The 24,644-nt window shown below is 36.0% G+C and overlaps 3 protein-coding genes, 1 long non-coding RNA gene and 1 pseudogene across 4 annotated transcripts; 2 read left to right on the forward strand and 3 right to left on the reverse strand.

Annotated features, from left to right (window-relative positions):
- Window positions 1-1,828: 1,828 nt before the first annotated feature.
- On the reverse strand, window positions 1,829-4,929 carry LOC109150009 (protein FAR1-RELATED SEQUENCE 5-like). Its single transcript, XM_019297987.1, has 4 exons — window positions 4,911-4,929; window positions 3,519-4,386; window positions 3,248-3,257; window positions 1,829-3,130 (listed from the first exon to the last, which is right to left on the reverse strand). Exons 1-4 carry the CDS (start codon window positions 4,927-4,929, stop codon window positions 1,829-1,831), a joined length of 2,199 nt encoding a protein of 732 aa, XP_019153532.1.
- A 5,486-nt stretch (window positions 4,930-10,415) lies between these two features.
- LOC109150026 lies at window positions 10,416-15,054 on the reverse strand. The gene is made up of 5 exons (XM_019298004.1): window positions 14,973-15,054; window positions 14,790-14,927; window positions 14,498-14,722; window positions 13,800-14,125; window positions 10,416-11,137 (listed from the first exon to the last, which is right to left on the reverse strand). Exons 2-5 carry the CDS (start codon window positions 14,818-14,820, stop codon window positions 10,706-10,708), a joined length of 1,014 nt encoding a protein of 337 aa, XP_019153549.1. The 5' UTR covers window positions 14,821-14,927; window positions 14,973-15,054; the 3' UTR covers window positions 10,416-10,705.
- Window positions 15,055-15,484: 430 nt separating this feature from the next.
- On the reverse strand, window positions 15,485-16,626 carry LOC109150010 (annotated as a pseudogene).
- A 3,611-nt stretch (window positions 16,627-20,237) lies between these two features.
- Window positions 20,238-21,185, forward strand: LOC109150028. Its single transcript, XR_002049069.1, has 3 exons — window positions 20,238-20,351; window positions 20,870-21,002; window positions 21,101-21,185. It is a non-coding gene; the product is annotated as an uncharacterized LOC109150028 (long non-coding RNA).
- Window positions 21,186-22,731: 1,546 nt separating this feature from the next.
- Window positions 22,732-24,597, forward strand: LOC109150012. Its single transcript, XM_019297988.1, has 4 exons — window positions 22,732-23,068; window positions 23,232-23,654; window positions 23,765-23,832; window positions 23,938-24,597. Exons 1-4 carry the CDS (start codon window positions 22,732-22,734, stop codon window positions 24,595-24,597), a joined length of 1,488 nt encoding a protein of 495 aa, XP_019153533.1.
- Window positions 24,598-24,644: the final 47 nt, after the last annotated feature.

Below are 24,644 nucleotides of genomic sequence, written 5' to 3' on the forward strand. Positions count from 1 at the left end.
TTTTCGTTCAATTATACCCGATCGAACATTTTCATATCAACAGTCGCGTTCTGGTAGACTTAAAGTTGTCACATACGAACAGTCGCATTCGTTTAAGAGTTTGCTATTTAAATCCACCATTATTCTCGACCTAAACCTGTCTCCTTCAAACACATTTTTGCTTTTCTACTCTACCTTGTAAAGAGAGTTTCAATGGCAGCCGAACCCCACACCGAAATAGTTGGAAACCAACTCCGCATAGGATTGCGCTGGAATTTAATTAGGGTTCGAGTGCTACAAGTTGTTCGTTTGCCAGAAATTAAAGGTTATGATAGAATCCGATCTATAGAGTGTGTACTTCACGATGTAGAGGTATTATTTTTGTTTAGTGTAATATAAATCTTACGGAGTAATATTTTATATTTATAAAATATACTGTTGATGCATATGTTTTTTGTGTTTTTTTTGTTTTTAAATAATTTCAGGGGACGTTTATTCATATGCACATTCCACAACCATTTGCGCAAAGGCGCGTCAACAGATTTGTGGAAGGAAAAGTTTATCTTCTCATTAGATTTGAGGTGGCCTATAGTACCTACAGAAACAAGACCTCTAGTCTCTGGTATATGCTGATGTTCTGTGAGAGAACTGGTGCAGTATTACTGAAAGACGATGCTGAGTTCTCAACATATGCTTATGATCGAGAAGATTATGATTTCGATCAAGAGGTGATCTACTGCATACTTACATTGTTTTTCCCTCTTTTTTTATTTATTATTATATAACTTTATTGATGTATTTACAGTTTAGTAACTTTCACGATTTGATGGATGAACAGGTGCCTGACGCTCCTGTTGGAAACTTGGCTAATGAGGATGTAATCAATGAGGAGGCTGCGTGATAAGGATTAATATTGACAAAAATATCAAGATTTTTATGCGTATTATGTGACTACTTGTTGTTATTTTCGTCATACATTTTATTAATTAATAAAATTTATATATTATCCTTTTATGTCTATTATGTTATCATTAACGCATATTCTACTTGCTTTTTTTAATAAAATATAATAAACGCATCTTAGAATGATATTCCGCGCACTTTAATTGGTTTCGCGACGCACATTAAACTTTTGTATTTATTAATAAAATATAATAAACTCAGCTTATAATTATATTTCGTGCACCTTAATTGGTTTCCCGAGGCACATTAAACTTTTGGATTTATTAATAATATATAATAATCGCATATTAGATTGGTATTTTGCGCACTTTAATTGGTTTCACGACGCACATTAAACTTTTGGCTTTAAAAAATCATTTATTTCGATGCAAATTAATTATATTTATATTTACACGCATGTTGTTCTTGTATCATTTTGTCTGCAAATTATTTCATAATCAAATAAACGCACTTTAAGTTTTCTAGTCGCGCATATTAGAATTATCTTTAACGCATTGTATATTAAGTAATAATTAAACGCATATTAGAGAAAGAAAGTGTTAAATGTTGTCTTTGTACGCATATTAAAGACGTTTACCACGGACCAAAGTTTTTATACATAAATGAAAGCACATTCTGTTTCTATACTGCGCACATTATGGTTTAATGTAACGCACGTTAAAAGTGTAATCAACGCATATTAAGAATTAACTGCACTCAGGTAAAGTAGTAATAACACGCACATTAAGCTAGTAGCAGTGATTGTGTAAAAACAAATCAGTGATAAAAACAAAATCAAGTATCTCAACTGTAAAAAGCGTTCTGAAATGAGTTAACTAAGTAGTTGTGTTTCATATTTGCTATCCATTTTCGTTCTCGACTGTAAAGGCTTTGAAAAAATAGTCTGCTATGCCTTTTTCTTACCCTTTTGCTTGTCCTTATTTTTGGGGTTAAGTGGGCAAGTCCTGGTGTCATGGTGATCTCCTCTAACACCACAAAAATTGCACTTCCTGCCCTCTTGTTTTTCCATTGCCAACTCCTTGCTGCTTTTGATGCGCTTGCCGCTGCCCTTGTTCCTTGCCTGTTTCGGTGGAAGTATGTTGATCTCTGAAATTTCTGTTGATCCACAATATGATTCTATAACAGTTCTCCTGCTTTGCTGAGGGGAAAATTTCTCCTTTCCTGACAGTAGCAGCTGTTTCTGTTCATTAATCACTTGGGAAAATGCAGTCAATTGCTCCATGTTTGAACCTGCCATATCCATACAGCAGTGTATATCAGACCACACTTTGTTCAGCAACATCTTCTTTTCATCCTTTGGTCCGTTCTGATCATAAATGACACTATCTATTTCAAATGTAGCTTTTAAAGATGCATCCTTAGTCCACCGATTAACCACGTACTTCAGAGGGATCCTTTCAAGGTCTCTAAAGACCACAAATATGTGTCTACACAACAGTCCAACCATCTCAAACATCTTGCAACTGCATTTGTCCTCATGGTCATTTACATTGTGCACCACAGTAAATCTTTTGTTCTTTCCATCCATAATATCATAGTGCAACATTCCACCGTCTTCTCTAACACTCAACACCATACATTTGAAACAGGAGGCACATATTTCTTCCTGAACTTGATAGAAAACAGTAATGGTGTAGATGATTGAAGTGTGCTTTTCAATCCCCAGAGGCGTCTTCATATCTGGATTGTACCCTTCGTTGTCACTATTGAGCTTTGCATTTGTGTTACGTTGTGATTTAAGAGCAGTGTCAAAGTTCATCATGAATTCAACTAGGCTTGATTGGGGACCAGTAAAACGGTTGTACGTGTAGTTCTCACTTTCGGAACGAGAAGTTGTCTTGAGTAGTCCTCCCATAAAGACATCTCTAAAATACGCTGGGATCCAATGCTTTCTAGCCTCAAACATAGTTTTAAACCAGTTGTGTTCGACTAAGTTGTACTTTTCCATGAGCTCTCTCCACTGCTTCTCAAAATCAGGAGGTTCCAAAGATGACGTCCAAACGATTGAGTTCAGTTTGTTCCTGAATTCCTCATCCTTGTTCAGCGTAGGACCCACCTTTTCCCCAACCTTACACATGATGTGCCACATGCAATAACGATGCCTGGCTTGCTTGAAAACTGTTGGAATCGCCACTTTCATAGCTGGATCTTGATCGGTGACAATTATTCTTGGTTCCATTCCCATTGCCTTTTTAAATTTTTCAAAGAGCCAAACATAAGACTCAATGTCTTCTTTCAACAGTAGTCCAGCACCGAATGTTATACATTTTTTATGGTTATCAACTTCGGTGAAGGGAGTAAAAACCAGATTGTACCTGCAAGACAGAAACCGTCAACACAGTATGCAGGTATCAAACTGCCGCACTTAGAGAATTATAGTAACGCACAGTAAGTATTAAAATAGCACACGTATGTAATTGAGGTCTAATTCTGAAAATTCCACATTTGTATTTCAATTCTTTTTCAATAAAACAGTGAACCTCTCTAAATCTTAACATGTCTCAACAGATCAGGCAATGCTAAATGTGTATTAATTAATGAAACGTATGCAAGAATGTGAATAGAACAGTATATACCTGTTTGTTGAGTACGTGGCATCAAAAGATACGACATCTCCAAATGCAGCAAAATTCTTTTTTGACATTGGATCTGCCCAAAACAGTCTGCTCATCTGCTCATCTTCATCAACCTCGTAGTCAAAAGCAAATGCAGGGCACATCTCTTGTTTCTTAATAAGATTATGCACCAGTATTTGTGCATCATCTCCCAATATGTATGCTCTGAGATCCCTTCTGACATTTTTAAAGTCCAATACAACTGCTCCAACTTCAGAGTAATCCCCCACAATATTACTGTATAAACAGTGTGATTTTGATGCTCCAATATTTGCTTTAGCGCAGTCGAGTATAAACTTCTGGTGAACACTGGAGATGTTTCTATTTCCTTTTAGAAACTGCCTTGCCATAACCGAAGACATGTTGTGATTATGTTTTTCAATAAAAGTGGTAATTTGGTACCCGGCTGCTCCAATGTACCTAAACATAATCCTAGCTCTGCAACCAGTTCTGTTTGAAACCCTTCGCCGCTTTGGACGGGAAGGACCTTCTCCTGCATCTGCACTTGACTGCGAGGGACAATGTTGAGCTCCTGTATTATGAAATCCTTCTCTGTTGCAAACGATTTGCTTTTGAATTTTTGTCCCGTCACGTGCTGTAACGATGGAACTAGACCTCGTGTCAAACCCGACTTTGGCAGCATAATGTTTGTAGAATTCAATACCAGCATCCAATGTTTTAAAAATCATGTCTACTGCTGGTTTGATTTCATCTTCACAATGATGAGTCCAATACTGTGTCATTCCAGGAGATATGGTCAATGTATGACCATTGCTGCTGCTGTTGGGACTCAAACTGGGGTTGTTGGTAGATTGAATGTCAATTGGAACTGTAACATATAAGCATGAAGTTATGATCGTGTTGTTGCAAGCCTCTACGTGCGTAATGTGAACACTTAATATGCGTTAAGTTAATCAGATCATTGTCAATATGGAAGATTTATAAAATACTAGAGTATGTGCGGCAAGTGAGAAATTAACGTGCTTCAGGGTAATAGTTAATGTGCGCATGTGTAACAGTTAACATGCGTGAGTGTTTGTTAAAATATTATGTCATTACTTAACGTGCGTCAGAGAGTCCAGTAACATAACATGCGTTTGGAGAGGAATTAATGTGCGTGTGATCAACGTATAACATGTGTGAAGCAAACAGTAATATGTGCATTTTTAAAAATTATCATGCGGCAACCGAATCATCTACGTGCGTAAGGTTCTAGGCTCAGATTAATTAAAGTAGCTCAGTAATTCGGTGGTTAAGTTGCATGCTTAATGTGCGTGTAACTAATACAAGAATGATGCCAATACAAATGCAGATAAAATTAATTGCAGAAAAGCGACAGAATTTGGGTAATACCTCGATCAAATTCTTCCATTGTTCTTCGGTTGACGTTTTTGATGGGTTTAGGGTTTATTTTGACGAATATGATATTGAACGACGAAGAGAATAGATCTTATTGCCAATTCCGTAGAGATCGTAAATTCGTCTGAGATTAGGAAATATAGAAGATTAGGAATCAATGGTGAATTTTGAAAACGCTCGAAGAAGAAGAAGAACAGATTTTTTATTATTTTTTAATATAATCAAAAGGACAAAAATGCCCTTAATGAGCAATTCGCGCTTAATTTTTGCTATTAATCTGATTCGTTCGATCAAGAGCTACGTGGGGCTCAGATTTAACCTCATTATTCACGGGAAGGAGTAAATGCACGGGAGCCCTTCCCTACTATATCATATATTCATATCATTGAATATATATATATATATATATATATATATATATATATATATATATATATATATATATATATATATATATAGGCGGGTTCAGGTGCGGCAGTGTCTTACGGTGCGGTTATTTCTTATGGTGCGGCAACACCAATAGTTCACCAAATATGCACCATCAACGTTAGGAAATACACCATACAAAACAGAGTAAACAGAGCCCTGCATCACCAAACACACACCATTAAGTGTGAGTAAAAACACCATACACTGTTCGGAAATACACCATTGGGGGTGGTGAGTTATATGGTGTGTTTTTTTGAGTCTGTTGTGTATTTTGTGATGTTTTATTACATTTCATTGGGGTGTGTTTTTATTACACTGTTGGTGCATATTGTTAACACTGTTGGTGTATTCTGGAATTTGACCGCACCGCCGCACCGTAAGACCCCGCCGCATATGAGCGCTCTTCTATATATATATATATATATATATATATATATATATATATATATATACATACCATAATCACATCCACACATTATAAAAATATTTATACTCCACGTAAAAATTAATCATTCATAATTTTTTTTTTTAGAAAAATAAATATTTGGAGTAAATAATTTTGGTGAACATAAACACTTACCTAAGAACGGAAATCCCGAACCACCTTGAGTTGTTTCGCTATTTCTCTGCTTCATCCATCGTACTCTCAAGTATACTTCCTCTCCTCCTTGCCGATTTTGCTTCCGTTTCTTAGAGAGGAGGGAAGAATCAGCCCACGTGAAACCTTTATATTCCCATCTTAATCAATAGTGATATAATTCCCTTTAATATGATTGTGGTGTATGGGCAGCTAGCCACCATACCCACAATAATATATTTTTATTTATTTTAATCCTTCTTTCTTCCCCAATAAACCTAATTCCTTGCCTTCTCCTCATTTCCTTTCTTTTTCTTTCATCTCTACTCTAAAGATTCCTCCCATTCCAACTAAATAAATAAATAAATAAATAAATAAATAAATATATATATATATATATATATATATATATATATATATATATATATATATATATATATATATATATATATATATATATATAGGGACGCACTCAGGTGCGAATAAGTGCCCAGGAAGGAAATGCAAACGAATCAGCGCGTGACACGTGTCCAGATCTAATAACTTAAAAAAAAACGCGGTGACATTTTCGTAAATAATTGAACATCGAAGTGCAAGTAAAATCTCTTATAAGTGCACCTATTTTCACCTATAAGTGCATGTAATTTTTGCCTTGTTAGCATTCACTTTCCGCAACCATTCATGCACCTGGGTGTGCTTATAACTATATGTGCAACTATTTATAACTATAGGTGCAACTACTTATAACTATATGTGCACCTACTTTCACCTATAAGTGCATGTAATTTTGTCTTGTTAACATTCATTGATCTGAGTTCAGCGGGTAGTAATACTCCTGAAAACCACTCGCAAACATTCATACACCTAGATGCAACTACTTATACCTATGTGTGCAACTACTTAGAACTATAGGTGCAACTACTTAGAACTATTAGTGCAACTAAGTATTGATGCTCAGTGTAAATTTTTACTTGCACCTATAATACATTTTACATGCACTTGTAATACATTTTACTTGCACTTCGATGTTCAATTATTTACGAAAATGCCACCGCGTGTTTTTAAAAAATCAGTGTTTCTCATCCATTAGATCTGGACACGTGGACGAACAGAATCCATTCCTATTTCGCGTCTGGGCGAGCCGTTCCCACCCGAGTGCAACTCTATATATATATATATATATATATATATATATATATATATATATATATATATATATATATACACACACACACGTACATATATATATTTACACATACATTAGGATTTAGAAAAAATATTAACATTTAACATATAACCATGGAAATAGAAAGACATAATGAACAAATTATTTACATATATATCTATATATCATACGTATGACATACATATATATAACATAGGTTGAACATATATATAAGATGTCTATATGGCCAAGTTTCAGTGCGCCCGGCCTTAGCTTGCTATCGGTGCGGTCACACCATTAGGTATGCAAACACGCACCAATAGTATTAGGAAACGCACATAAAAATTAAAAAAAAAAAAAAAAAAACATCAATGCACCAAAAAACGCACCACTAGGTACGCATCACCACAAAATGCACCATTAGGTATGCATAAACACACCACATAGACACATAGTGTTCGAAAAAGCATAATTAGGTGTGGGAAAGTATAGTGTACTTTTTTCATTTTTTGGGTGTGGTGTGCTTTTAGGTGCATTTAATTGTTGTGCATTTTCTAACACTATTGGTGCATTTTTACATACCTAATGGTGCGGCCGCATCGACAGCACGTTAAGGCATGATCGCATTTGAACTCATATATATATATATATATATATATATATATATATATATATATTCTCAAAAGTAGAAGTAATAATTTTTTTGTATTCATGTATTAATGAATTGAAGTATGTGAGGTATAATTGATGACAGCATGGTCCATTCTCAAAATTGTGACTTATAAAAGGACTTCACTCATTGAAACATTTACAGCATTCCCATTTCCCCTAAGCTAAAACCTTGTTTTGTTCTCAATTAACAAAGATGGCTTTTTCTTCTTCGGTTCGTTTGTTTGCAACAGCCTCACTCTTGGTGATGCTCCTCATAGCCTCTGGTTTGCTCTCTCCCTTAGCTTTCTCCATTATATATTTCTTCTTTTTAACATGGTGTGTATGTGATGAATTGAATTATTTCGAATCGATCTATCATTGGTGTGGGGTTTTTTTAGTCTGAAAAAAAATAAAGATGTTAAGTTTATGGCAAAAACTTATACTGAAAATATAATGTTAATCATGAATGAAGTATTTTTCACCCTATTCAGTTCAATTCCAAGGCCAGGCCTCAGATCACCTTATGAACAAATACTGCATTGTAAAGTACTCAAAAGAAACCATACATTTTCTTCTTCTTGTTTGATGATGTGAGTGTTAATTCGATCTAATTGTGCAGAGATGGGTGCTGCTGAGAAGTTGAAGGGGTTATGTTTTGCATTGAATATTCACAATAAATGCAATAAAGTTTGCAAGTCTGATGGGTTTGCCGAAGGGATCTGCATCTATTTCATCTGCACCTGCAAGAAGGGTAGTTGCTAACTACCTTAATAATATATATATATATATATATATATATATATATATATATATATATATATATATATATATATATAAAGGTCGTAAATAATATAATCCAAACATGCATGCATGGTGGAGTTTTTCTTTTCTGCTTTGGTAGCAAGCAAGCTCCGATCCTCTCATGTTGTTTGGATTTGGTTGCTACATTTATATGTATTAACATGTTGTGTGTTTCATATTCTTGTCGGAAGTTATGCAATTTATATATGGTGTCGAAAATTTTTCACTGCACCAATTAATTTTCATTACTTTTTATAAAAGTACTCAGTTTCTTTTGGAATGATGTAAATCACGGTAACTCAATGACTCAACAAATAAGGAGACAAACCTATTTGGTTTCTATACAAGCTCAAAAGGTGTAGAGAGGTAATTTTCAAAAACAACTCAAGAGTTCAATATGTCACTGCACACATCATTTGAGCACATTTCAAAGATAATATAAACAATGACATATATTTCATCCATATGCAAACCTCAATCAATCACCATTTAAGAGTCAAGACAAATCAAGCACGAAATATGTCCTTTTCACACTTTAGAACGAACACCGACCTCGGTGTTCACTCATGTGGACACAGGAGTGAAAAATGAGTGGGTGGGTGAAACATGATTCCCATTTCCACACTTTAGAAGTATGGTGTGGGGTGCGATGATAAATTATTTGAAATATATGGTTACAATACAAATTCTTATAATGATATAGTAAAATTTAACTTATAAATTTCTTTATAAATTTTCATGCATTGATAAAATTTTAAGAATGATGTGTAAACTTGTTCAATTAGAGCTGGTGGAGTGTCATCATATCAATTGTTTAGACAATGGTCCTACTATTAAAAGTCCAAGCGATAGTTAGTTCGTGTAGATTTAACAATAGCATTTGAAATAGTATAACAGGAGTTGGTCTATAGAGTGATATCATACACTCCAATGTCGTGATCAAAAACTATCGCTTGAACTCGAGTTCCCTAAATTTAAATAAATAAATAAATAAATAAATAAATAAATATATATATATATATATATATATATATATATATATATATATATATATATATATATATATATGGAAGGGATCAGGTGCATTTGTGGCTTCCCGTGCGGTTGCGGTTGATTAATGTGCGTGAGTTTTATACTTACAAGTTGTCATCCTTTGAGAACGACAATTCGAAGAGGTACATCCGAGAGGTTACTCGAAAGGTACCCTGAAGATTATGTACGAGAAGTGGCTTACTCGAAAAGTAAAATGACTTTTTAGTGACTCTGAGAAGTCAACTTACTTCTTGATTAGGCTGAAAAGTAGACTCTCGCCAGTGATCGGATGGTACGTTTGCTTCTAGTTGACATTATCCATTCAGAATTATCCGAACAGTCAGTGCATCAAATTGCTTAGCACCTTTCGAAGAGTACTACAACCTAGCACCATTCGGTGCTATTTTCATAACTCTTTATGTTTATTTGAAAGGCATACTCTGATCTTTATGTAATTAAGGTGCACAATTAGCACCTACCATAAAGTGCTATTTTCCACGCACTATGCTAATTACCTAGCATTCTTTCACATCGTAACATGTGACTTCTCTCAAATAAGTTTATTTTGACTTCTCTCAAATAAGTTTATTTTGACAATTTATCAATTTCTTTATTTAACAACGAAGAACCCGAATCGATTTTGACCTAACCCAAATCAGAAGTGGACTCATATATATTTGTACCACAAAATAACCACTTATAAATTGTCATTTATGCAAAAATATCCAACACATTACATTAACGTAACGGGCTTGGCCAGGATGAAATAAAACATTGAAGTTTGGACAAACGTAGCTTATTCTAGTTAAGAAAATGACTCATAGAAACACACTTAGTTTGTGTCTTGAAAATCAAAGAACGAAATTGATTTTCCCATTGCATGGAAAAATTACATAATCCATCCTTAGTTTTATCTTAATGATCCTTTGAAGTTGAGGAGTCTTTGTTTAGCTTGCCGGTATAGGAAACTCTGAAGTTGCGAAAATGCACTGATTGGACGATAGACCTGAAAAGATGGAAGTACAATGGGAGCGCATTGAAGGCAAAAATTGTGACCGGTAAGCACACTACTCCGTATATAGGGAATGTTGCATATTTGAGTTTACTCTTGATAACAAAAGAATGAGCAGCGCATTAAGAGATCAAGAAAGCAGCTATGGATGTGAAGAGGAAAGTGAGTCCATATAGCAGCTTCATTGGGATATGTTTATAGAAATCCTTTTGTTGGCACCGCGAATTGAGGATTCCGAGGAAGAAGATGAGGGCAGTGACCGAGAAGCAGAAAGCTATGAGTGATGACAATGCAAATGCAGTAAACGCGGGTTGGCCATTAAGAATTGGATAGCCAGTGTTTTGATTCAGCCCACCAGGAACGGTTGTTGATGCGGCAAATGCCACAGTTGCATTCAGTGCTGCGATGACCGACCATGATTCCGAGGTCTTGATGAGCCATGTGGTGGCAAGTTTAGTTAGATTAGCATGTGTCTCTAAAAACACATCCCGTGGAGACTGCCCTTCATTGTTGTAACGAACACACGATTCTGGTGGCAGGTTAATCCTCACATACTGCATCTCATATATATAAAAATTATAAAAATAAAGATCAAATAGACCGGCAATATATTGAATTACACACAAAATTGTAATTTAGTTATCCAACTCAAATCAACTATAATTGGGTTCTCATGATCAACAACTCAAAATCAAGCAGTTAAATCAAAAGTGTCATGTTTACCTGACATAGCGGTTACCAAATTAAACAATAATTTTTTTTTAAATAATTTTAAATTTAAAAAAAATGTGGCTTCATTTACACTCGGCCGGATCTTCGTCTACGGCACGGACATGTAGAGCTTTTCATCTATGAGTAGAGCCGTCAAAACAGTCCCGAGGGGCGCGGGATAGGTCAAAACCCCTTTAAAACCCACCTTTTGGCAGGCTTGGAAGGTGGCCAGCCCACCTCGTCATGCCAAAGCCCGCCGGCATGGAGGGGCGTGCCACCAAACATTTTTTTGGCGACATTCTAGAGTATTTTTGTCATATTTTTCTCATACGGAGTTCAATTAAGATGATTCAAGTATCAATGAAAAAAATAAGAAAGTCGTCTACAACTTTTATGTTGAACACTTTAGGATATTCCAGACACATTGATACCAGAAAATCAGAACATTCGGACACATCTTGAGGAATTTGTCCTTCAACATGTTAATATTGTTTTGATCATATCTCATTCATATAATGTCCAATTAAGGTAATTCAAGAGAGTGCACTACAACTTTTATATTCAAAGTTTTCTTATATTCAGAGTAGAACTCCAAAATGTAGTCCAAACTTTGATGTGTCTAAGCTACTGAGTTAAGTTTTAATATTTTTTTAAATAGTAGGCCGCGGGCTAAACCCGCATCCCGCCTAGGCCCGTGACCCAGGCATTTTAGCCCGCCTCTGGCTGGGTTGAACATTTGATGAACTCGTCCCCTACCTACGGCAGAATGGGACAGGATGACCCTGCGGGAAAAATCCATTTTGACGGTTCTATTTTCGACAGATTGGAGACGAAGCCACATGTTTCTTTTTAAAAAAAATTAATTATTAAAATAAAATTTAAAACTTTATTTTTTTAATTTGATAACCGCCACATTAGCAACCAATCGTTATACTGTGCACCAGGGCGCACATAACAATGTGCGCCACGCACCTCCCAAAACGATGTCGTTTTGGTAACTCTTGTATTTTCAGGTATAAAATTCTGTGCATTCTATTATATAATTCTGTACTTTCTAAACATGAGAATTTTCAGTTACAAAATTTGTGTTTTCAGGTATAAAAGAGTTAATTACCGAAATGGTTCATTGACTAAAGCGAAATTACAAATTTGGTCCTTGAATATTTTTTTTGACCAATTAAGTCCCTCAACTTTAAAAATCTTAACCAATTTGGTCCTCCGTTTGTTTGATCGTTAGTCAATCGTTAACTTGGGACCAAATTAGTAATTCGCTATAGTTAAGGGACCATTTTGGTAATTAACTTTAAGAGTGGGCAATTCGGTTCAGTTTTCTCGAACCGAACCATACCAAACTAGTTAGATTCGGTAATATACCGAACAAGCGAACGGTTCGGTAAAAACTCGAACCGAACTGCATTGTTCGGTAAAAATCTAACTGAACCGAATACCGTTTGAACTTTGGATTGCTATTTTGTTATATATTAGACTTTAGATATGGACAATGTAAACACCATAACACATAATATATAACTTTTGATAACAAACCATAAAGAAATCAAATAAAACATTTACGAGAGATACTTGTGAGAATATGAGTTGAACGACAAAGCAAGAAACAAGGGACTTGGATTTACTTTTTATTTATTTATTTATTTATTTATTATTATTATTATTATTATTATTATTATTATTATTATTATTATTATTATTATTATTATATTTTTTTAAAAAAAAGTCAACGGTAATTGGTTCAGTTCAATTTTTTACCGATCGATTTTTTATCGAACCGTTCGGTATACAAGAATCCAATGCCGTTCTTGTTCGGTATATTACCGAACCAAACTAGTTCGGTTCGGTTCGGTACCAATTTGGTCTCAAGTTAGCGGTTGACTAATGGTCAAATAAACGGAGGACCAAATTGGTTAAAATTTTTAAAGTTGAGGGACTTAATTGGTTAAAAAAAAATAGTCAAGGACCAAATTGGTAATTTCTCTATAGTCAAGGGACCATTTTGGTAATTACTCGGTATAAAATTATGTGTTTTCAGGAATAAAATTCTATGTATTCTATTATATAATTCTGTATATTCGAAACATGAGAAGTTTCAGTTATAAATTCTTGTTTTCAGGTATAAAATTCTGTATATTTTATTATACAATTCTGTACATTCGAAACATTAATTTTTTTTTTAAAGGAGTTAACAGCAGACACTCGAAAAGGTCCAAAACGCTGTCGTTTTGGGCCAGGGCGCACAATGCGTTGTGCGCCCTAGTGCACACGGTATAATTTGCCATTAGCAACTAACAGGTAAACCGTGTTTGGTTCAATTGTTTGATTTTGCATTGTTCATTGAGCCAATTGCAATTTTTTTGAGTTCATCCGTAGCTTATTTGACCTTTAATTTATTCCTAAATTATATATATTATATTGAGAAATATGAAATTCCAGTTTTTTGTTGTTTTGAAAAATAAGCTGGTAATAAGCTAAGTGTTTTAATTTGATTACCTTGTACCATTTGAGTTCTCCTTGCAACTGCAATGCATCACCAGGACTTTGCCAATATTTTTGACCACTGTACATTGCAGCAAGGTGCGCCGCGCTGTTTCCCTTGTTGTCCACTTGATAGTGCACAAATGCTGGGAGCTTCTGCTTTTGCAAGAAATTGTAGACAGCAACTTGCCTGTTCTCAACAGCCAAAAGTAAGACATTCTTCTGATTTGGATCCACATCATGAATAGATATCGGGAATGTCTTGATGATTTTCTCTACTATCTTTTGGAGTCCCATTTTTGCTGCTGATAATATAGGTGTCTCCTTATGTTTGTTTGCCTCTGTAGTAGTACGTAGTTGTAGTACAGTAGAACAAATAATATATGAGTAGCATTACATTACATGTTATGTTTTAATTTGTTACAAGCTGATTAAGGTGAATTTAATTAATTGATTGATGTGTGGTCTAACGCAGAAATTAAGGAAAGCAATAGATAGATGTGTAATTTGAGTATAAATAAATAATTATGCGTGCCAAGCACCTTGCACAGATGGCACCTGGGTTGGACTCCCATATGGGAGGTTGTGAGTGTGCTACAGTAGATTGAAAAAGTAGTTATGAACAGATACTACATTGTAATAGAGTCAGTAGCATTAAAAAAGAAAAATAATTATGCATCTAACCTAGTTGGAGTATATATTATATTGTTTACCTGCAGGCATTGTTTCCTCTGAATCAGACTGGCTTGCATAATATATAAAAGGTGGTGTGATAGGAAGGTGAATTGGTTTGTTTGGAGGTTCTACAGGTTGCAGAGGTTTCCCCCCAGCATGCTGATACTTGTAATTAGCTTCATTCGGGATCAATTTTTCTAAGATCCGGACTGCCCATGTGTGCTTGCCTTTCTTTTCTTTGATTTTCGATATCCTACGAAATCCTGCATCCATGCATATATGCATCTTATTTTTTTTAGAATTTTCGCTAAATAATATATATATACTTACCCATTCCCAGTATGATGAGCATGAGTTTCATTACAAACTTGAGGAAACCAATATCTGTGTAGTAACAAATTCTTCTGTGAAATGCTCCTACAGGCCTTTGGTCGTCTTCGTCTGTCCCTTTATTATTTTTTATGTTACCTGAAACTTGAAATAATTAATGTATGTATGATCGAGGATAAATACCGTGAGATTGAGTGTCTTGATTCTCTGGATCATTATTTGGTTTTGCAGTTTTTTGAAAAGCTGGAAAGAAAAGAATGAAGCTAGCATGGTTAGGTTAGAACCGTTGTTGGAATAAGAGACTACATTAATGGGGAGAAGCAGAGAAAGCAGATTGAAGAAGAAGAAGATTGTTGTTATTCAAGTTCTCAGCTACAGCTTTACACGTTTATATATATAGAAGATGAATGTAAGGGAAATGACAATAATCTCCCTATGCTAAGCTTTCCTACTTCTTTATTTTCATTCTCTAACACCCCCCGGTAAGCTGGAGCATACAAATTTTGTATACCCAGCTTAGATAGGAAGGAGTTAAACAGAGATGTTGGAAGAGCTTTGGTCAGACCATCAGCAATCTGCCTTGCAGAGGACACAGATAACAGACTTCTCTACATCAGCAGTCTTCTTGAACTTTATTGTGTGCAATATCAAATTATTCCAATCACTCTAGAAGAACAATTTTGTTTTCTTTCTCCTTATTGTGCAATTCCAATTCCGCTATAGCAGAACATGCCAATCTAATTGGTTATATGCTCCCATGATAAAGAAGAGCCCAGCTTTTCAAGGTTTTCCCTTAGTGCTTTCCTCATCCCTATAATGCGATCGGCCATGCCCTTTACTTCTCCAAGCCACAATTTCTTCAATTCTGGATCACCTAGGATGGTAGAAACTATGAGGGCACCATGGACTGGTGGATTACTGTACATGGGCCTTGCAAGCTGCTGCAACTGACTTTTAACAACTACAACTTGTTTGTCATCATCACAGACCATACTCAGACACCCAACTCTCTGGCCATACAGTCCCATATTTTTGGCATATGACTGGGCACATCCAACTTGATGACCATCCTCAATGAATATCTGGATAGCTTTGGCATCCTTCTCTATGTTTCCACTGGCAAATCCTTGATATGCCATATCAAAGAAGGCAAAATGTCCCTTGACCTTGAGCTGATGAGAGATCTCCTTCCATTGTTCCTCTGTCGGGTCTACTCCAGTAGGATTATGGGCACAAGCATGAAGTAAAAAGAATGACCCATTTGGTGCATTCTTTATATCATCCATCATGCCAGTGAAGTCCAATCCTTTTGACTCTGCATGGTAATAACGGTATGTCTTTTGAGTGACATTGGCATCTCTCCAAATGTTATGATGATTTGACCAAGTAGGAACAGGAATAGAAATTTGTGAATCAGGACAAAAGCGTTTTTGGAAGTCTGCAAAAATTCGGCATGCACCCATCCCAGATAGAGATTGGATGGCTCCAATCCGCTTGTAGGCCAACATCAGAGATTCCTCAATCATGTTAATGCTTCCTCCCATTGGAAGATATTCCATGTTAAAACCACCCGCGATTCTCCGTTCTGCTTCCCGGACACACTCGAGCACCACCGGTTTTCCATTATCGTCACGGTAAGCTCCAACTCCGACATTGACTTTTTCGGGGCTAGGATCTGCGACGAACGCTTCAGTGACGCCGAGGATCGGATCTTTCGGAGCCGGCTCGACACTTCGCCACCATGACGACATGGATCGCGCTCCGACAACCGTGTTGGACTTGAGGATCCTACCGGAAATTGCAGCTCGGAAAAGCGCCATGACTAGACACAGAGAGATATGCGGATAGAGATATGATCGGAGCAAGAAAGAAACGGCGTCCTTGAGCTCTGCCTCCTGCAACGCCGCTTCATCCGCTCCAACTCCGACGATGCTCTTCCCCGTTTTATCACGGTCGGCCTTACAAATATCTCTCTGACCGAATTTTCGATTGAGAGGCGCAAACGCTGTGGCTGAATCGGAGAACAGTTCCGTCTTCTTCAGATTAAGAATCGCATTCTGTAGATCTGAGGTTTGGTGTGGATTACGAACTCCTTCATTCCGCTACGGAATAGCTGTGGAGGTCACCTGAACTGAAGATTGTGTGATCGGAATCGACGGAGCTCCTTCCTTCCGCTGCGGAAGGGCTATGGAGATCGCCAAAACTAGAGATCGAATGACCGGTAACGATGGACAGACTCGGATCGCTTTCCGCTGCGGATCGGCTACGGAAGTCTGCTCCAAAATCAAATTCCTCTCTGGAATCGCTGCTGATGCCGATCGAATTGGTGATCGAGCATCAGCTTTGTTGTTTCTACTCTGCGTAGCATTAATCCTCTCCACTCCCTGGGATTGAAGAAGATATATCAACTTATTCAACTGCTCAGATGAGATGCCTAGATCATCTGAGTTGAGGCTCCTGTGAGCACGATTGATTGAGTTCCTCTGCGGAACTGACTCTGGAACAATACGAGAAAGGAATCGCATGAATGGAGATTGTGCGATCGGAGTGGTAGCCAGCGTCTTCTGATTCACGCCGGCGACGGTAGAGACGGCGGCGGCGGCATAGGATCGCCGCTCTGATACCATGTTGGAATAAGAGACTACATTAATGGTGAGAAGCAGAGAAAGCAGATTGAAGAACACGAACACACATACATACATATTTAAGGACTCACATCCAGCTTTCACTTTTTCAAATCTCAGAATCCGATTCAATACTTCACTTCATAACTCACCTGTTATGAAACACAACAAAGTCATTTAAACTGTTTCAGCTCCTTGAATCACAACACTCATAACTTCATTCTTTCATCTTTATCTTTTCTCCTCACTCAAGCAAGCCATATGTTCATCTCACTGCCTTTAATACCTGGCATCTGCTATAAATTAACCAAGGATATATAAAGGGTAAACCAATATTATGCTAGGGATATGATGTTTCTCTTCGCTTTTTCTTCTTCTTTTTCCATAATAATAAAGGGTCTCCTTTCATAGTTGAAAATTTTCAGAATGATATTATTGGGTGCCGTGGGTACTGTACGTGTCTCTGTTAGCAAATAATTATTGTGTGAATCACGGGTTTTCAATTTTATAAATTAGAATAATGTATTTTATTTATTAGAATGATGTGTACTAGTATTTATCCGGATAAAAATTTATAAGTATTGTTGCAATGTTATGATACTAAGTTTAATTATTTTAATGTTATAATATTTTTAAAAGTTCAATTATGTTGATTAAAGGTTATTATATTGTTACTTGTGTGCCTTGATGTGCCAGGGGTTAACCTTAACAAGGAATTATTATAATTCTTAACTTATATAATTTCTAAAGACATAATTAAATTCACATAACTAGAAAATATAATGTTATGCTAGTGAACAATTATGTATGAAATTCAATAAGCTCATATCCAAATAAATTGTACACCATAATAACAATTTAAAATTAGCTATAACAGTATTATTCAAATAACAACATAAATCCCAAACTTAAAGGATTATAAAATTTGAATAATAATTTATAACAACCACATACTTTTCAATTATTGAAAAGTTTTAACTTGTAGGCCCAATACAAAAATGATTCAATGCATATAATAAACCTTTACTAGAACTACTTAAAATTGTAAATTCTAACCCTATCAAAATCATATGATATGTTGATGACATTTACAAATTAAATTCTCACAAACTAAATTTCATAATTTAAACCATAATATTATGCATGTAATTTAATTATATGCATAAATTAAAACAAACTCAAAAATATGAATACCAAATCAAATATTCATACTCAATCAAAGTGGACATCACAATCTAAAAAAATAATGATAACAATGTTACGATACATTGATTCTTCAATTCAAAAACTGGTAATCATTATTATTACTACAATAATAATAATAATAATACTAATAATTTATGTAACAATAATAACAGAACAATCAATTTCTTCAATTGTAACCCCTGAAATAACTATAAAATGTTACAAGATATTATCATTATTAACACATATTTTGGATTAATAATGAAATGGTTTCACAACTATGATTTAAAATTATACTATCAAAATTCAAAACTAATGACAATAGTAACAGTACAAATCATTGATCCATCGGTTCAGAAACCAATAATGATTATTACTATAATATTTCTAATAATAATTACATCACTAGTACAAAAAACATCAATAAAATCAAATAATTCGCGTCCAAAGTTTGAACTTTGGACACCTAAAGTGTAGTGCGGTGGCATTTTTGTAATTAAAATGCCACTATATAATTTTTTTTTAATTTTTTTTTTTTAAATTAAAAAGAATAAAGCGTCCAAAGTTATAGAACTTTGGACGCCTATTGTTAACCCGTTCAAATAATAGGAGTCCAAAGTACGTAACTTTGGACGCCCCTAGGGGTTTCGTCTCAGTTCTTATCAGTTTTACTCTCCACAAACCCTTTCGACCTGAAGAAAGAAACCCCTATAAATCTATCAGTTTTACTCTCCATAAATTCTTTCGACCTGAAGAGCGATTGAAGGTGACGGCGGTGATGTGAACAGTGGCGAAGACCATCGGCGTGAGTAGCGGCGACGGCCAGCAACGGCAAGCTGCGGCTTCAAGCACGTTGGCAGCGAGCCGGCGAGCAGTGGCAACGAAACCTCCGACGTTTAGATCTGCGTTTCCTCAGGTGCGGTGCTTCTTTTTTTTATTTTTAAGTTTTTTCCCAGATTTGTACTAGCTTTTTCCTAGATTTCTACCATCTTTGTTTCACACTTTCACGGATAATATATACTGATTTTTCATGTTTTATCCTTACAGATCTGGGATTGCGACAACCTAGGTTAGAAGGAGATGAATATTTGCTAGTTTATTCAATGTAATTATTCTGGTTTATTTTTGTTCTAGTAAGTAGATACTTTCAATTACTTATGCTCACCCTCTTGATTGTGATTATTTTTGTGCTGTTACATAAATACATAATGCATCATATAGGCTTATTTAAAAAGCCTTCTGATCTATAGAATGCTGCTTTTCCATAAGGCAAATATTCTCTTCAATGTTGAATTGCAGGATATGGTTTTTAAATGATTTCTTGGAACTACCAAACCTCCACCTAGAGTTGATTAGAAATGTATTTTTAGTCTGCTTGAATCTTTTAATACTTAATCTTAACCTTGTCCGTGTAAGCTCATTTGGAAGTTGAAACTTGAAACTACAAAAATATATACCATAAGGTTCGCCATCAAGCACATTTTCCTGCTCATTGAATACCATTTTTGTTCCATGAATCCATGATATCAAACTCTTAGCAGGCTACTTCTATACCTATATTTTAAGAATCTGCTAGGATATTGACTATTTTTCATCAATCATGGATAACGTGGTGTTGATATACTATTTACAGGTTCGAGGACAGCTTAGCTTATCAAGTGGTTCTGCTTTAACTTTTGGGCTTATGCAATTTGCCTTATCGGAATTTGAATTGATGGCAGATGAGCTATTGATGAGTGACTCAATAATTAAGGTGAGTCTTTTTATTTCTTAATGTACTTTTATTTGCTTTAATTTCTTTTATTCTCTTACATTTCTCAGTTATGACAACATATTAAAGTTCATTACTAGAATCTGACAACATGTTTTGGATGTTAGACTCTGTAGCTAGAGATTTTTTTACTGGGCCTATGAGAATACAATTGAATTATTATTCAAACCAACTGAATAAGGGTGGCCATCTTAATTTTTTAGCTGTCTTAATGCAAGTCTTTTGTCCAACCTTGATTATTTTATCCTAAGTTGAGATATGGCTTACTTGGACTCTTCACTTCACCCCAACTTAGTGCCATTTGACACTTCTGAAACAAACATGGTTGGATATAGATCCTCAAAAAAGCATATATGACTTATATTGTCTTATAAAGAAACACTGATGTTGAACTTCTTTCAATAACCACAAAATGGAGCAGCATCCTTCTTTCTTTATTACATATTTTTAAACTTATTTTTGGTGGTAAGATATGTTTCTATTACTCCTGTCATTTTTAGATCTATGGGGCTTTGCGGATGTCTGTGAAAATCCACTTGATGTTGAATTCCAAAATGCTTATAGATGGTGAAGGTGATGCAAATGTTGCAACATCTTTACTTGAGGCTAGCAATTTAATTAGTGGTTCTAAAGGTATATAATACTTTGCATCCTTTTTTATCGTTTAGTCTTTTTGATTTTGGATATTTGCTATTTTTAATCACATTTGTGAATCAACAATTAATGCTCAGGGTTCATCCATTATAGATTCAAACGCAAACTTGGGAGTTCATGGATAAGGTTCATTGAACTTATCTGGACCTGGAGAGATTGAGGCTCAGCATTTGGTTTTATCACTGTTTTACAGTATAAATGTAAGACTCATAAATTTAAACATGCAATTCAATTTACAGCATTTGTGTAAGGATCAGAAATTGGTTTTATCAAAATTTTTTTACAATTTTATTGCTATGTTTTTATTGTTTAACTTAATAATATATATATATATATATATATATATACATAAAAACTTATATTTTGTAGTGTTCTCAACAACCCGGTTCATTTGAATTGTAATGTTATGTTACTCTTGATATCTCTCTTATAGGAAGGTAAAAGACTTCTAAAAGAACTTTTGCACTTAGTTCCAGAGTTCAGTTGATCCTTTTTCTTTCAGTAATTGCTATATTATGTTCATAGTTCCCCAGGGAAATAGTTTTTTTCACTTTAACTACTTATCTAGGACTAATACCACATATTATGTTTTAATAATCCTGCTTTTTGTGTTTTATATTAGCTGATGAACCATAATGGTTCTCTCTAATGTGTCTTGTTGAATTACTGTAGGTTGGGTTGGCTGATATTCTAGATATGTATGAAGATGTGTATACACTTCCTTCTAAACAACTGTCTTCTGTGCAGTTGCAAAGGCTATGAATATTTCTTCTCGTAAGGTATTTCATTTGCATTTGAGACTACTGCCTATACCCAAAGCTCTAAAATATTTTATTTCTTGTTACTTTCTGAAACTGTGACAGGCTGACAATGTGACTTCTCATCAGAAGAAGACAATTAGTTTAGCCCTTTCTATAATTTTGACATTAAGGCTGCCTCAAGTACTAGATAAATTCGAACAAATTCTAAGGTATTTACTCAGCTTTTATTTTGATTCATTGCTGCATATTTTCTGGTTTTATATATAAATAATTCAAATACTGTAAATAATGATCCCTCGGTTGGATATTTTCTGGTTTTTCATGGATACAATTACTAATACTGCAAACTTTTAAAACATTTTTCGGGAAAATTTCAAAACTTATAAAATTAAAACCTGAAAAACATTAATGTTTGTTATTGACTGTGTTATAGAATATTCTGTGTGATTGAGTATCCCATATTTTAGGAAACTAAATATTGGCATACCATATCAGTTTAGAATCTGCTTGTATTTAAGGAGTGGTTGACTAACCCTAGAGACACACAGAATGAGAGAGAGAGCTACACAAAGGTATGCTTCTCACTGCTTTAACATGGTAACAGAGCAAGGGCGATAGTATTTTTTTTTCCGGCGTCTCCTGTCCTCACCGTCGGTCCACCGCCACTCGCCGTCGTCCGGCGACCTTGCCTGGAAATTTTCAGGCCGAGTCGACCTGCGCGTGAGGCTCACGCGCCACCGACAGCCGCGCGTGAGGGGTCTCCGGCTACCGGAATTTCTTCCGGTCGGTATTCCAAGGGTCGCCTGAGTTCGGGGATCTCGGTTCCGAGCTCAGTTTGGACCAGTTTCGCGTCGGTCTTTTCGGTTCTAAGGTCAGGTTGTTTCGTTACCCTTCGGCTCCATTTTTTGTGTGTTTTCTGATCAGTTTGCGGTCATAAATTTGTGGGTATGGTTGGGAATACGTCTGTGGTTGTTACTGATATAGTTCCTGTTAATTCTAAAATCACGGATTGTAAGCTTAATGACTCTAATTACTTGGAATGGATTCATGTCATTAAGCTTTATCTTACTAGTTTGGATAAGAGTGACCACCTATCCAAACCTTTAGCTGACCAAGATGCTACTTGGGTACGAGATGATGCCCGTTTGTTCCTACAAATCTGTAATTCCATTGATGAGGGTATTGTTGGGTTCATTAGTCATTGTGCCTCTATTAAGGAGTTGATGGAGTATTTGGAATACTTATACGCTGGGAAAGGGAATATCACTCGTGTTTATGATGTTTGTAAGTCCTTTTTCCGTGCTGAAAAACATGATTTGTCTCCCTGCATACTTTATGGAATTTAAGAAGACTTATGAGGCACTTAATCAGCTTATGCCATTCACTGCTGACATTAAAGAGCAGCAAAATCAAAGTGAACAATTGGCTGTTCTGAGTTTTTTGGCAGGTCTCCTTTCTGAGTTTGACACGGCGAGGTTTGTAATTCTTAGTAGCTCTGCAATCCCTTCTCTTGCTAATGTTTTTCCACGTCTGAGTCGATCAGTGCAATCGCAACCAAGTATGCTTGAGGCTGCCATCCCATCCAACAATGATCTCGTTGGCCGTCATCCTCGCAGTGGGAATGGAAAAAATTCTCAGGGATACACTTTTGGTGGTATTGTGTGTCATTATTGCCATAAGCCTGGCCACATAAAAAGGGACTGTAGGAGATGGTTGAGGGAGCGAGGAAATCTGACTGCTAATACTGCTTCCACAACTGAGGCATCTTCCAAGTTGATCACTGTATCTGCCGACGAGTTTGCCAAGTTCTCTGAGTATCAAGAATCTTTAAAGCGTTCATCCTCTTCAGTCACTGTTATTGCTGACTCAGGTAATGCAACTACGTGCCTTCTCTCGGGTGCCACGATCATATGACAGGTAACTCTAGTCTGTTTTTCACACTTTTTTCTCGCCCACATAGTTCTCTCGTTACCTTAGTAGATGGTTCTACCTCCCATGCTCTTGGGTCTGGTACCATTACGCCCATCCCTTCGCTCCCCTTGTCTTCTGTCTTGCATCTACCTAATTTTTCATTCAACTTAATTTCGGTCAGCCAACTTACTCGTACTTTAAACTGTTCTATTACGTTCTTCCCTGATTATTATCTGTTTCAGGATCTTTTGACGAAGAGGGTTATTGGTAAGGGGCGCGAGTTTGGGGGCCTCTACGTTCTTGACACCACGAGGCGGGAGCCTGTTGCTTGTTCAGGTGTCGTCACTCCAGTAGAAGCTCATTGTCGTTTGGGGCATCCTTCCCTACCCTTGTTGAAGAAATTGTGTCTGCAGTTTTCAAGTTTGTCTTCTTTACATTGTGAGTCGTGTCAGTTGTCCAAGCACTATCGTGTGCCTTTGAGTCCTAGAGTTTACAAACGAGCATCTGCTCCTTTTGAGTTAGTGCATTCTGATATTTGGGGTCCGTGTTCTGTGACCTCCAAACTCGGTTTTAAATATTTTATTACGTTTGTTGATGATTTTTCTCGAATAACATGGTTATATCTACTGAAGTCTTGTTCTGAACTTTTTGAGGTGTTTTGTGGATTCTGCGTTGAAATTAAGACTCAATTTGGTGTTCCTGTCAAAATTTTACGTAGTGACAATGCTAAAGAATATTTTTCGCTCCCTTTTGTCTCTTATATGCGTCAGAAGGGTATGTTACATCAATCCTCTTGTGTTGATACGCCTTCTCAGAATGGGGTCGCTGAGCGCAAAAATCGGCATCTGCTTGAAACTGCAAGAGCCTTGATGTTTCAAATGGGGGTTCCCAAGCAGTTTTAGGCTGATGCCGTTTCCACAGCCTGTTTCTTAATCAATCGGATGCCCTC

Source organism: Ipomoea nil, unplaced genomic scaffold (genome assembly GCF_001879475.1).
Source record: "Ipomoea nil cultivar Tokyo-kokei standard unplaced genomic scaffold, Asagao_1.1 scaffold2167, whole genome shotgun sequence".
Lineage (NCBI taxonomy): Eukaryota > Viridiplantae > Streptophyta > Magnoliopsida > Solanales > Convolvulaceae > Ipomoea > Ipomoea nil.

Excerpts from the sequence above, each read along its gene's own strand:
- LOC109150012 (XM_019297988.1), top strand. The coding sequence starts at position 22,732 with ATGGTTGGGAATACGTCTGTGGTTGTTACTGATATAGTTCCTGTTAAT. Across the intron at positions 23,069-23,231 it reads CACTCGTGTTTATGATGTTT|GTCTCCTTTCTGAGTTTGAC; the intron begins GTAAGTCCTTTT and ends GTTTTTTGGCAG. Across the intron at positions 23,655-23,764 it reads CACTGTTATTGCTGACTCAG|ATGGTTCTACCTCCCATGCT; the intron begins GTAATGCAACTA and ends TTACCTTAGTAG.
- LOC109150026 (XM_019298004.1), bottom strand. The coding sequence starts at position 14,820 with ATGAAACTCATGCTCATCATACTGGGAATGG. Across the intron at positions 14,126-14,497 it reads AGAGGAAACAATGCCTGCAG|AGGCAAACAAACATAAGGAG; the intron begins GTAAACAATATA and ends GTACTACTACAG. Across the intron at positions 11,138-13,799 it reads GAGAACTCAAATGGTACAAG|TATGTGAGGATTAACCTGCC; the intron begins GTAATCAAATTA and ends TATGAGATGCAG.